General features: G+C 32.6%; 1 protein-coding gene across 2 annotated transcripts; it reads left to right on the top strand.

Moving 5' to 3' along the window:
* The first annotated feature begins 5,428 nt into the window (after window positions 1-5,428).
* LOC103504593 (uncharacterized) lies at window positions 5,429-13,361 on the top strand. 2 transcript variants are annotated; one of them, XM_008468975.3, is made up of 10 exons: window positions 5,429-6,047; window positions 6,678-7,410; window positions 8,200-8,821; window positions 9,023-9,191; window positions 9,645-10,005; window positions 10,681-10,791; window positions 11,116-11,467; window positions 12,043-12,268; window positions 12,618-12,839; window positions 12,982-13,361. In XM_008468975.3, exons 1-10 carry the CDS (start codon window positions 5,506-5,508, stop codon window positions 13,133-13,135), a joined length of 3,492 nt encoding a protein of 1,163 aa, XP_008467197.2. In that variant the 5' UTR covers window positions 5,429-5,505; the 3' UTR covers window positions 13,136-13,361. The 2 variants fall into 2 exon arrangements, with proteins under 2 accessions (XP_008467197.2, XP_008467185.2); XM_008468963.3 differs by having other exon boundaries at window positions 9,020-9,191.
* The last annotated feature ends 922 nt before the right edge of the window (window positions 13,362-14,283 follow it).

Genomic DNA, 14,283 nt, shown 5'->3' with positions numbered 1-14,283 from the left:
AGGATATGTTTAGATGGACTTTATAAAAAAAATTATAACTCATTTTTATTTTAACTATTTTATAATAAATTTTTAAAATACCCCAAAGACAATTTTTTGGGTAATCACGAGACGTTACAATTTTATAATGTCTTGTTTGAAAATCTATTATTTCAAATACACCGACTCGAGGGAAAGTATGTGATTAAATTGTTTAAATTATACCCAGGTTAACACTAATACATTTTGGAGGGAATGGTTTCAAGTTAAAGTTAACTTAATTCAATGATCACTAACTTTTATTCTTTTATCATGAAGTTGGATTCAATCTCTATCTTATTATTGTTGTACTAAAAAAAATCAAATCAAACTATACGTATTTTAAATGTATCAACAAAACAAATAACCCGACTCAAACTCAAAACATGGGTATTCCATTAGTTGAAAGTTTGTAATTTCAAGCTAAATGTGATACATAGTACAAATCTATGCACTATGAATTATAATATATAGAATACGACTTCTAAATGTTTTTGTAAATATTCTCACAAATAAATCAAATTTCAAATTCTAAACTTACACACATAGTTATATTGTGTTGATCATGTTCAATATTATTTTAAAATTAAAAATGATCAAATTAAAAGTTTAATTCTCGAAATATTTCAACTATTGTGTCCAAGAAATGTAAACTCTTCGATATCTATTTAATTCGTAAAATAAAAAAAAATAAAAATAAATCTAATATATATAAACAAATTTGAACTTTCAAATTGAGAAAAATTTAACTTGTATATAACAATCAAAACATAACAAGAAAATTCTATCTTCTATCAACTAAAATTTCAAATTTTCAAATTTGACCTATACGAAATTGTAAAAAGGCCAGTAATTTGTTATATGTTTGTAAAGTCCAACAATTTCTAAATACATTTTTATTAAATATATAAACTTTGACGATAAATACTATTAAAATTGAGTTATTTTAAAAATAAAAAAATCAACAAATTATTTACCGAACAAAATCATTAAAAAAATAAAATCTATTACATTTACGTTTCTATAAAGTATAAATGTTTTATCAAATGTTCCACGTTTTATAATTTCTTTTACTAAATATTTTAAAACCCGATAAATTAAAGAAAAATTTTATGAGATTGATAGAGAAAATATATAAAAATAATTTAAATTAGAATTGAAAATAGTTAAAAGAATGGATAAGTGTTAAATTTGAAATTTTTATATGAAGGTTAAATATTTCGTAAAATATTATATATTTTATCATTTTTTTAAAAATATTTTAAAATCCGACAAATTAAAAAAAAAAAGCGAACGAAATCGGTGGGGAAAATACATAAAAAAATAATTAAAAATAAAAATGAAAAGAGTTAAAAGAGTACGTAAATATTAAAATTGAATTTTATTTTTTATGAAAGGTAAATACTTGATGAAATGTTGTATATTTTACAATTTCTTCCTAAATATTTTGGAAAAGGACGAATTAAAGAGAGAAGGATGAGATTGGTGGAGAAAAAAATACATAAAAAGTAAATAAAAATGAAATGGGAAAGGGTTAAAAGAGTACGTAAATAAGGCCAAATGGGGATTGCTTGTGCTGTCGACTTCATTCCACGTGGCAATGTGGTATGATTTTGAATTATACCAAAGGTTTAGTCTCGATGAAGCCCCCACCAACCACCACCGTTCATTCCATGCCATTCCCATACTCATTTGTTTTCTTTTCTTTTATTTTTATATGTTTTTCACTTTCCCCATCAACTCACGTGAATTTTCTGCATCCTCACTTCTAATCTTATCTCTTTCTACTTCCTCTCCATTCTCTCTCTCTCTCTCTCTCTTTCTTTCTTTCAATTTCACACTTCAACCACTCGTTTTTTATCTGTAACACCAATCAATTCCTTCCTTATTGTCAGATAAAATCATTCCATAACACAATCACCACAATTTTATACTATATTAATTCAATTGTATGAAAAGGAAATTGTTAATGTATTTCAATAATTTTTTATTTGGCGACCCGTGGGATAAAATTTCCTACTATACTATCATATGAATAAGCAAAAACAAAAATAAATAAAAGAAAAATGAAGAGGAAGTAATGGTTGTGATTGTTTGACCTTCTGCTCGTTTCACTTTAATATGATCTCGAGTTATTTTGACCTAATTCGTTTTAGAGATCCCTGCTTTAGGGTTTTACCAAACCCTACCATATTTTGATATATACTTAAGTTAGCACATAATGTGTATCTTGCTTAACTAGGTATGTAATGAGTAAGGACAACCGTGGAGATTGCTTGCTCTTTATCTTGTGGTTGTGGAATGTAAACTATCTATATGTTTTTTTTTTCTAACACTTGTCTATGGTTGTGTGTCCAGTCGATATTGTTATTGTTTGTCTAGTGCTCACGATTACATGGGTGTGCTAGAATATCATATGTTACTCGATTATTAAATTTTTGATTGATGCGTATTTTACCAGTTTGCTTGATGGGTTTGAATAATTTTAACACGTTGACATTTATTTTGTCGAGCTCGCACGTCCCTACAGCTCCTTCCAATATCCCTCCCTACTACTATCTTGATCTATTGCGACACATACAATAATCTATTAAAATCTATTATTGGTAGATATTAAAATTTTTTTATATTTAAATTCATTTTTTGTTATATATTTGATAACGATTTTATAAAATACGCTTTTCTATTATTAAAATTAATTTATGTTTAAATTTATAGTTTTAAAGGTAAAATTTATATCATACAAAGTAGTTTCGAGACATATATCGTAGTGATTTTAAAAATGACAAGGAAGATTTTAATAATTTCAATTTCAAACATGTTTTAATACAGTAGATTGCAACGAATGTGTAGTACGTAAACATAAATTATCCAAAAATTGGGAACAAGACATTTTTTTTTTTCTCAAAAAGATCATTGGTTATTGACTTTTCGAATTTGAAAATAAAAGAAAAAGAAAAACAGTATACAATTTGTCTCACGGTTTCTTAAAAACCAAAATATTTGGGTTAGTCTTTTCAAATTCAATATTCGACAAATTTCGTTGTCTTATCCTAAATCATTGTTGTTTTGAAATTTGTTACCATAAGCGTTCTATGAGCCTATGATTGATTAATTTAGTTTGGTATATATCATCTAATGTCATTGGAAGGGAGAATTAGTGCTGCTCAAAATCATATTCGACATGTAGAACCCAATGAAACCATCGAGACCTATCGCGTCTCTCTTCAAATTATCGATTTTTGTATTTTTTTGTATAATTTTATAATATTTATTAATATATCCATCTTAATTAACAAAGGTCCTCCCTATATATGTTAGTAGTCGAGTTGTAAATGCACTGTAGCCTGTGTCGTCCTGATTCTACAATAGATTTTTAATTTTAACTATTGAGCTCTCGATAGTGAGGATCAATTCTACAATTGAATTATTGATATGTGTTTAATGGTTGATTTAGTTGAATAAAAAAATTTATGTGATATTGCAATAAAAATGATTATATATAATATAACAGATAGCAATACAAGTTATCAATAGTTCATCTTGACGTAAATTTTTTACCTGTTTTGAAAAGGCTATCGCAAAGTTCACATTTTCTGCTGCAAAATTTAAATACTCTATTGCATGATCGAATGGGAAAGATCAATTGATGAATGATTGTCTTGTAACAATATATTGATAAAATTTTGTTGGATAAGTTAGACTTTCAAGTCATCACGAAACTATTACAAAACATGAAAACTCATAGATGAGAATTATAGAGTAAAAAAAGATCAAGTAACATACGAATCAATTAACATTGTTTTACATTTCTTCGTAAGATTTTTCAATTACGTTCACACTTATAAATGCCTTCCCTACATAAAATTTATAGCTAAGCCACAAGAAAGAAAGATGTTTGGATCCCAATTTATTATATTAGTCCACCCAATATTTAAAATATTTAAGTTGAATTCTCTAATTGTTGTAATTCATTGTGAGATCACACGTTGATCCAAAAGTAATGGATGAAGGTATAATGAAGAGGAAATAACATTGCAAAATATTTGAACACAGGATCTCTTTAGATCACATTGCTATAATATTATCTCATCTATTGAGTGAAAGCATACCTAACTGTATATCATCTAAAACCTTTTTAAGTTACAATTTATATTTGCACGCCACTTACCAATAAAAGCACGAATATTTATATAACAAGTACAAAGTTCCAAGGTGTAAATACAAAATTGATAGAAATAATCTTGGAACGTTATAAGTAAAATGCAATATTGCACGATGCAAGAATGAAAAATTGGTAATTGTGATTTGGAAAAGAAAAATCGAAGGATGAAAAATAAGTTTTTGTTATAGATTTAGCGTGAGTTTAGAATACGGTTTGAAGTATTTAATTAAAGAACAGGTAATGTTGAAAAAAAATAAAATATCTGATAAACACTCAAAATAACCTTTAAAATGTATATAATTTTATTTTTATATAAATAAAATAAGTAAGAGTTATTTTAAGACTAGATCTTAATTCATTGATATCGTTAGCAAGGAAATGTATATTAAAGTTTTAAGGGGTATTAGGCATTGATGGGAATCTGATTTATCGTCACCAACATAGTTGTTATCAACTATATTTTTAAACAATTTTATTTTTTTATTCATAAGAATTCCTCTCACTAAAAATGTAACAGCCTGAATTTTAGAAGAGACATGAATGAAACCATATCATATAGAGGAGGAATGACGTGAAAGTAAAGTTAAGAAATACTTCAAAAAATAAAAAAACTACTACCTATTTCTTTCCTTTTGGTGGTTTAATCACAAAAATTACAAAGTTACACGTGCTTAATTTAGAACAATGCTGAATTTAAGACAATAAACTTTCACTCTAATAAACCTTTAACATAGCTAGTTGCTAGGTCACATGGGATATTGGAAAAAAAACTAATATTCACAATTGGTTCCGAATCTCTAACCTGCCTATTACAAAAAACTAACCAATATTGGATAATTATAATAGGTAGTAATTTTTAGAATAATTATTAAGTATGTAGCAATATTTTTAAAAAATTGCAAATATAGCAAAGTCTATAACCTCTATCAGACTCTTATGGTTTATCAATGGTGATAGACTCTATATTAGAGTGAAAGTTTATTGTCTAAACCCTAAACCCTAAACCCTAAACCCTAAACCCTAAACCCTTCATTTACTACATATGGTGATAGACTCCTATCATCGATAAATTTTGACAGATTTTACTATATTTACAATTTTTTTACAATGTCGGTGTATAGTTATGAATATAATTATTGCAACTATCCCGTTAATATTTCAAAAGAAAACTATTTTCCATCTTTATAATTCGGTTGGGCCCGGGCTGATCTCTCAATTTTCAATTGGACCTGTACACAATTTGCCTCTTTCACTTCCTTTCTTAGGCTTCCATTTCATAAGCTCCAAAATTTCTGATCTCGCGGGCAAAAATCTGCGTAGCCATGGAAGCTCCAGCAGAAGAGAAGGAATCACCACCTGCAGAGCAAAACCCCAAACCTTCCCTTTTCCCGCTCTCTTTCGTCTCTAACAATCCCCAGACTCAAAGCAATCCTTCCAATTCAAGCGTTCCGCAGTGGCTCTGCAACTCCAGCTTCACCACTGACCTATCTGTCATCAACGACGCTCTTTCATCTCAAAGCAATGTCTATCCTTCCTGTTCCGCCGATAGTGAGCAGGAAGAGGCTGTGGAAGATGAAGGAGGTCCAAGTGATAGACGCGAGGTGCAGAAGCCTTCTCGATCATATGAATTGCTGGAGTCTTCTGCTTCGGAGGACGATTCTGAGCATGAGAAGAGGAAGAAGAGGAAGAAGAAGAAGAAGAGGCGGAGGCGGAATGAATCTGAAGAAAGAGGGGGATTTGGTGAATACGGTTCGAGGAAGTCTGATGTTCGGGCTTGGGCCGATGCCGATGGTAGACCTTCCAAGGATTATTACTTCGACTCTAATGGAGACCGGGACAATTTAGCATTCGGTTCCCTTTACAGGTATTTACGCCGACGTAATTTGATTGTTTGAATCCCTCTCTCTTGGTAGTTTTGCAGATGTGGAAGATGAGTTTAAACAGACTTGAATATACTTATTTTGAAATTTGAAAATACATGCTCACAATTTAATCAGATGGAGACGGATTCAGCTAACAGAAATGCATATACTAGTTTTCATTTTCTCTTAAATAAACTACGTGGAAGTTCAATCAATCTCCAGAACTTGTTTAAAGCACTCATTTGGCTAGTTGTGTAAATCTAATTTATATGTACAAAGAAAATAATGAATCTGATGATTTATCTATTTATTCATCTAAAGGCAACAAGACAACATCCACATTATTCACAAAAAGAAAGAAAGGGTAACCCCCCAGTTAATGTTATGTAACCTACAAACCCAAATTTCTTTGAAGTGGAAGCCAGGAATTCAGGGCCTCTTTAACCGTGAGTACTTAAATATCTGTAGGAAGCGGCAGAATTAAATTTGAAGTTTTCAATTTAGAGAAAGAACATTATGTTTGGAACCATTGCCGAGGCTTTTAGAATCAGTTTTTTTCAATTTCTTTTTCCATGGAAGCTGAGCATCCTGAACTGGTTGCGAAGTTCACAGTCTGTTTTATCACAATACAGGATGGATGTTGCACGCTACAGACCACTCAACCGTGGGGAAAGACGTGGGCAGAATTTTCATGGATTTTCTCAGTGGAATAAAAGTAGTTCAGCCTTAGACAGAGATGCTGATGCTGATGTGTTGGATAATAAAGTGAAATCAGGTGGACGCTATTGGTCTGCCAAGAATGCAGCAATAGAGCGACACAAGAACTTCAAACGTGTACGCATTGGTTTTTCTAGGAATACTTCAGACACATTATTGGATGATTTCATTCCTTTGTCAGATGTTCAAACATCAAGTAATATTGAGGAATCTTGGGAGGATGAAGTGCTACGTAAAACGCGGGAGTTTAATAAATTAACTAGGGAGCATCCCCATGATGAGAAGGCTTGGTTAGCTTTTGCTGAATTTCAAGACAAAGTTGCTGCTATGCAACCTCAGAAAGGTGCTCGCTTGCAAACCCTAGAGAAAAAGATTAGCATATTGGAGAAGGCCGCTGAGCTTAACCCAGAAAATGAGGAGCTATTGCTATACCTTTTAAAGACTTATCAGAACAGAGATAATATTGATGTGGTCATCAGTAGATGGGAAAAGATATTGTTGCAGAATTCTGGGAGTTATAGGTTATGGAGAGAGTTTTTGCATCTCATGCAAGGGGAGTTTTCTAAATTCAAGGTTTCAGATATGAGACAAATGTACGCACATGCAATTCAAGCTCTATCGGCTGCATGCAACCAGCACATTAGGCAGGTTCTCAAATCAAATGTCTATTTGTTCTCGGGGCATCACCCTAATTTTCATATTCTTCTCTTTACTGAAGTTTTCACCCCATCTGCTTCTATGAGATGAAATATTAATCTGCCATGTTATTGGTATTTTGTCGAGAGGAAATCTTGCCCTTTAATTGTATACTTCACTTCACTGACCATATTTTTATGTCATGTACGATGCCCATAATTTTACTTGAAATTGTTTATGAGGGGTCCTCATTGCTTTTTGAGGGAATTTTGTCTTCAATTTGCTAATTATAGGAAATATGACTTGTTCAGTTGTGCTGTTACTTCTTGTTATACCTAATTTCCTGTACTTAAAATTCCAAATGGTTGCTTTTACTACATTTGACTTCCTAAATATAATGAACCAAAATTCTTAGGAGACCAAGAGTACTACTTTACCATTTGACTTTTATGCGAAGAGATGGTTTATTGGCCCTGTTATGCCTACCATTCATTCAAACAATCTTGTTACTGGAAACTGTGTCAATATTATTAAATTCGAGTTGGTTAATGAGTGTGATCGATAAAGATGTATGTCTATGTTTTTTTTGTTCAAGCTTTTACTCCTTTTCAGGTGGAAACTTGCCTGTTTCCATCGAATTTTCCTTTTCTCATGTTCTTTAAGTCGTATGTGTACTAAAATTCTTATTAGTGCCCGTTTCTTTTGTATTTAAATGAATCTTTTTATCACTTATATGGAGATGATTCAACTCTCATTTTAATTTTTTTCTCTGTATTGTGATCTTGTTTCTGTTCAATACAGGCCAATCAAATTGCCAAACCCTCAGTGGAGCATGATCTTATTCAACTAGAACTTGGTCTGGTTGATATTTTCATGAGTTTGTGCCGGTTTGAGTGGCAGGCTGGATATCAGGAGTTGGCTACGGCTTTATTTCAGGCTGAGATTGAATTTAGTTTGTTTTGCCCTGCTTTGCATTTAAATGATCGGAGCAAACAAAGATTATTTGAACACTTCTGGAATACCAACGCTGAAAGAGTTGGTGAAGAAGGTGCTGTTGGTTGGTCTACATGGTTAGAAAAAGAGGAGGAAAATAGGCAAAAGGCTATGAGAGAGGAGGCCTTAGAGGCTGATGAAAAGGGTGGTTGGAGTGGTTGGTTCGATCCAGCACCAAAAGAGAATAAAAATAGTGATGGCACAGGAACTACTGCAGAAATGGATGTAGCAGCAGAGGAGACTGTGGAGGGATATGTGGAAGAAGATATTGAAAGAGAAGATAGCACGGAAGCTTTGCTCAAAATTCTAGGAATCAACACCGATGCAGGTGTTGATGAGGAGGTTAAGGACGCCTCAACTTGGGCTAGATGGTCAAAAGAAGAGTCATCAAGAGACTCTGAACAGTGGATGCCTGTCCGGGAAAGAACTGGTACCCTATCTCTGCCTGCATACTTTGTTAATGTCTAACTCAACTCTTTTGTTTCACATTTATTCTGATATGTATACATATAGATCAGTGATTCACCATGAATCTTCATATTCTGAATATTAAATATGATCAAACTGCTTATGTTTACTAATTAAGAATGCCAAGCTTATATTTATCTGAATTCATACTGTGAAACAGCAGACGTTATTCATGACGAAGGGATGCCTGATGGAGAAACAAACGAACAACTTTTAAGAGTTATATTATATGAAGATGTCAAAGAGTACCTGTTTTCATTGGTTTCAAGTGAAGCCCGCCTATCCTTAATCTATCAGCTAATTGAATTCTTTAGTGGAAAAATCTATTCAAGGTAAAAACTATGTTATGTATTTATTTATTTATTTATAAGAAATCAAGAACTATATTATTAAAAAGGTTGAGCTAGATTTTTGACAGCGAAGATACAGGACACAGGTAGTGTTTTAAGAATGTATAAAAGTACAAAATAGTTTGTTTGGTTGAATGTATAACAAGTGGTTTCTGGAGCGATTACTGTGGATGCCTGTCAATTCCCATTTTGCTTATGAGGTTAAAATTTTAGAATGGTTGGAATGGTTTCGCTTATAAGTATTGTTTTGGTGCTAGTACCACGGTCGTTACCAGGTTATTTATTTAGCAGAACCTTTTATTGCTGCTAACTCTTGTCTTCACCGATCATCTCTTGGTTATGTTGAATATGTTTTACCCTGGTTTCTTTTCAAAGGAAAATTCCTTTTGCCTTCTTGCTTTACAAATGATTGATTTTTTTTTTTCTATCCATCAGGGCGTCTTCAAATAGTTCAAGTTGGATGGAGAGAATACTTAGTTTAGAGGTGTTGCCGGACGATATATTACATCATCTGAGAAGTGTTCACGATGTTCTTAATAAAAGACAAATCAGTTCAAGTAGCTCAACTATGGAGGTCCTTATTGGAAGTTCTGATAATTTATCTCAGATGTCTGACATGATGAAGTTTCTTCGTAACACTATCTTACTCTGTTTAACGGCTTTCCCACGTAATTACATATTGGAAGAAGCTGCTTTAATTGCTGAAGAGTTATTTGTTACAAAAATGAATTCTTGTAGCTCCTCAGTTACTCCTTGCCGTTCCTTGGCAAAGAATCTCTTGAAAAGTGATCGTCAGGTGTGGTCTATTCTCTATTTACTATCAACATTCAACATATATGCTTTTTTCCAGGCTTGAATGTCTAGTGGTACAATATATAGTGATAGTTCTTAGTTCTTACAGAAGGTTGTTGGGTCCTAAGTTGAGGAGAAAATCTTTTGAATATTTGGGGAATGGGTTTTTCCTATTACTATTTCTATCATTAAGAATTTGTAAAAAAATGAAGTATTAATGTAGGTGGAAGAGCACGAAATAACAACTCCATTGGAGTTGCATCTTCAATATTCCAAACTTTTTATAAGCTATGTAATTACCTCCTATCCAATTAAGGCTATTTTCCCATATTGACCTTGAATTCTCTTTTAAATTTGGAAGTCGGAATTAGATTATAATTAAATGACAATATCATTATATCATTAACAGTGATGCCTTTTGTTTTGAATTGCATTAATGCTTCATTCCTCGTTCCTAGAGTCATTTTGTGGCTAATTGCCTTCGTTATTGTAATTCAAAATACCACTATTCATGAAGCATAGAAATAATTGCACCTTCGGTATTCTAGAAAAATGGAAACACATTCTTTATATAATGGTTTCATATCCTCATTTCTCATTTTGTACTATTACCACGTTATATCTTATTTAACTGAAATAATCGTCTGAAATACTTGGTGTCATCTTGTGATGATCGTAGGACATGTTACTTTGTGGAGTCTATGCAAGAAGAGAGGCAACTTATGGAAATATTGATCATGCTAGAAAAGTATTTGATATGGCATTGGCATCTGTGGAAAGCCTTCCAGTGGTATATTACCGTATCCCTAAATGTAAATGCTCACTTGTGTGTTAAATTAGGATGCTACTTCTTAAGAAAAAGAAAAATAATCTTCAAGTACATTGTTGGGTTAATTTTTCTGATATGGAAAAAGAATCTGTCTTAATGGTCAAACGTCCTGGTCCTGGCACATTGGCTTTTCTTGCTAGCTTTCCTTGAAAGTTCTTGTTCAAATAGGATTGCCTGCAAATCCATGTTGAAACTCGTTTCTATTTAACATATTTATCTACCTCTGGTATGTGTGCTGCATGAGTCAGCGGTATTTGATTTTAACTGCCGTGATTGCTGAAACAGGATCAGAAGTCTAATGCTCCTCTCTTATATTTCTGGTATGCTGAATTGGAGCTTGTGAATGATCATAACAATGGACACAATTCATCAAATCGTGCAGTTCACATTTTATCCTGTCTTGGAAGTGGTACTACATACAGTCCATTTAAATGTCAACCATCAAGCTTGCAACTGCTGAGAGCACACCAAGGCTTTAAAGATAAGATCAGGGAAGTTCGATCTACATGGCTCCATGGAGTTATAGATGACTCGTCTGTGGCTCTCATATCCTCTGCAGCTTTGTTTGAGGAGTTGACTACTGGATACAATGCTGGCCTTGAGGTTTTACATCAGGCTTTCTCCATGGTACTTCCAGGTCATCTACCAAATCTGCCATCTCCCGTTTTTTCATAATTTCTTATCAGTGATGATAATTTGAACCCTTGATAGTGGAAACATGTTTCCTCCTTCCTCCCCGGGCATATTGAAAAAAATTACTTGTTTATCACTGAGAAAAGATTTCGATACCCCCTTATAGAGCAAGTAATATGAGCTTAGTGCCTCCCATTATCAGATCATTGTATATGGTAGTAATACGATAAGCCTTGACCTCAATTATATCTATTAACAACTAAGAAGAGTCAAGAGCTTCCCAATCTCTTCTCAATACCGAACCAATTACAAGTTGATGGCTAAAATCACAATTGAGGGCCTATCATCATAGCTTTTGGAGCTAGCGGTGGTAAATTGTCATCATGGAGGTCAATCAACCATTGAATTTGTTTTGGCTCTACGTTCTGAAGGAAGATTGTTATCTTTTTCGATCTCAATGTTTACAACAACAACAATAATAATAAAAGAAAGAAAGCTAGGACAAAAAATGTTGATGCTGCATATTGTTTTGTTTGTTGTGTTGCTTGTTAGTGACTTACTATTGTTATTGATTTCCAGAAAGAAGAAAGCAGAGCTATCAACTAGAACATTTGTTTAACTACTATGTGAAGATGCTTCGAAGACATCATAAGCAATTAAGCCAACTGAAAGTTCGGGAGTCAATTACACACGGGTTGCAGTTCTATCCATTAAATCCAGAACTTTATAGTGCTTTTCTGGAGATTAGCTACATTTATTCGGTTCCCAGTAAACTTCGATGGACTTTTGATGACTACTGCCAGAAGTAAGATGCTCTTTCTTGTACTCTCTTGCTAGCTACATTTATTTGGTACCCAGCAACTGCCACGCCATTGATATAAATGCATTGTTGTGTTCTTATCTGATTTGTATTTGGTGTTGATTAACCATCATAACGCCCTTCCTTGCATGTTCCTGACCACGATGGATGCACTCAATTTTTATGTTCTCTCTTTCGTTACTTGTTCTGTTGTTCTATTTGATCATTGGATCAAGTCATGGCTACTTTGACTAGAACCTTTACTGAATCTCAAGCTTTATCGTTAATACACTATATCTAATATATTGTTATTGATCTTCCCAAGGCTTGACAAATTTGCATGTAATACTCTCAGGCAACCTTCCCTGATTCTTTGGATTTTTGCATTATCCTTCGAGATGGGTTATGGGGGTTCTCTTCATAGAATCCGTAGACTATTTGAGAAGGCATTGGAAAATGAAAATTTGCGTCATTCTGTTCTCCTCTGGCGCTGCTACATTTCATATGAGCTGAACACAGCATGCGATCCTTCTTCAGCCCGGCGAGTTTTCTTCCGAGCCATTCATTCCTGCCCATGGTGATAACCAATTCTTTTGTTATTTATACCAGCTAAGCTGGCGCAAGTTTCTTTTGTTTTCGATTCACAATCAACAATGGACTGATATATACGTGCTTCAGATAAACAGCAATACTCTGTCTAACCGTTTTGTGTTCTGAAGGTCAAAAAAGCTGTGGCTTGATGGCTTTCTCAAGCTGAACTCCGTTTTGAGTGCGAAAGAGCTTTCGGATCTCCAAGAAGTCATGCGCGATAAAGAGCTCAATCTGCGGACCGATATATATGAGATTCTCTTGCAAGATGAACTTGTGTCTTGAATCTCATCTTTGACGATGTACTCCGGGCCTCATACGTGTTGTATCATGTTCTCAACACTGGAACTTGCAAGGTCAAAATGTTCTACCAGAATTATCTTCACTTTCCTCTCCCTCTTTGGGTAATGTTGGGATTTACCATTTCTTATTTAAAGGGACGAGGAGATGGTTGTAATTTGTATTTTGTACATTAGACGAAAGGAGATATAATTAGTTGGCTTCAATTCTAGCTGTGGGGTTGTATTGTATGTTTTTTTGCTAAATTTAGGTTACATGTGAGTTGAAATATTTGAGGCTTGTAAATTAAAAAAAAAAAAAATTAGAAACTGCAATCTAATAATTAAAAAGGATATCTCCAGCAATACATTAAAGCATATAAAACTTGTGAATTTTTTTCTTCACGTATTCATTCTTTTATTAAATTATTACTTCAAAAATTCATCTAAAAAATAAATTATTAGTTCAAGAATATTTAATTTTCTTAAGATAGAAGTTGCCATTGAAATAATAAATAACATTTTAATACATGCAGCAAAATATCGAACAACAAAATTTTCAATTAATTTCAACTCATTGATGCATAAGAAATCTTTTAAAATTTTGATCTTCAATCTAAGGACAATCCAACTCAATTAAAGTAGTATTTGGGGCTAGTCAAAGTTTTGTTGTAAATTATAACTCTTTCGTTTCTAGTTATTTGCATTGCATTGTTCGATATATCTAGGGACGACTTTTAAAGATATATCAAATCAATATGTTCGAAATCATGGTATTGGATTAAAACAAACTCTTAAATCTCATGCTTTCAATCAAAATATCACAGGTTCAAATATCTACGCCCAAATGAAGGTATCACACTTGGCGAATTAATCATTTTAATATGCCAAGAGAAGAAAAAACATGTTCCAAAATTGAAAAATAAAAACATAGTTTATATTCTAGTTTTAGGGCTATATATAATCTATCTGTTAGCTTTTAATTTAATTTTATTTGACAAACCAACTACATACTTCATGTTTTAATAGTCGTTTAGATTTTGAGAACCTATTACATTTAAATTAATAGTCGTAACTCTTATTACTAAAATTAATTTAACAACCATTAACTCATTAACAACGTTATAATTTAAACCACTATATTATTATTTAAGT

The sequence above is a fragment of the Cucumis melo genome, chromosome 12, assembly GCF_025177605.1.
Source record: "Cucumis melo cultivar AY chromosome 12, USDA_Cmelo_AY_1.0, whole genome shotgun sequence".
In the NCBI taxonomy this organism is placed as follows: Eukaryota; Viridiplantae; Streptophyta; class Magnoliopsida; order Cucurbitales; family Cucurbitaceae; genus Cucumis; species Cucumis melo.
Note: the sequence above shows the minus strand (reverse complement) of the source record. Positions and strands in the feature narration are given on the sequence as shown.

Excerpts from the sequence above, each read along its gene's own strand:
- LOC103504593 (XM_008468963.3), top strand. The coding sequence starts at position 5,506 with ATGGAAGCTCCAGCAGAAGAGAAGGAATCACCACCTGCAGAGCAAAAC. Across the intron at positions 8,822-9,019 it reads GCCTGTCCGGGAAAGAACTG|CAGACGTTATTCATGACGAA; the intron begins GTACCCTATCTC and ends ACTGTGAAACAG. Across the intron at positions 9,192-9,644 it reads AGTGGAAAAATCTATTCAAG|GGCGTCTTCAAATAGTTCAA; the intron begins GTAAAAACTATG and ends TCTATCCATCAG.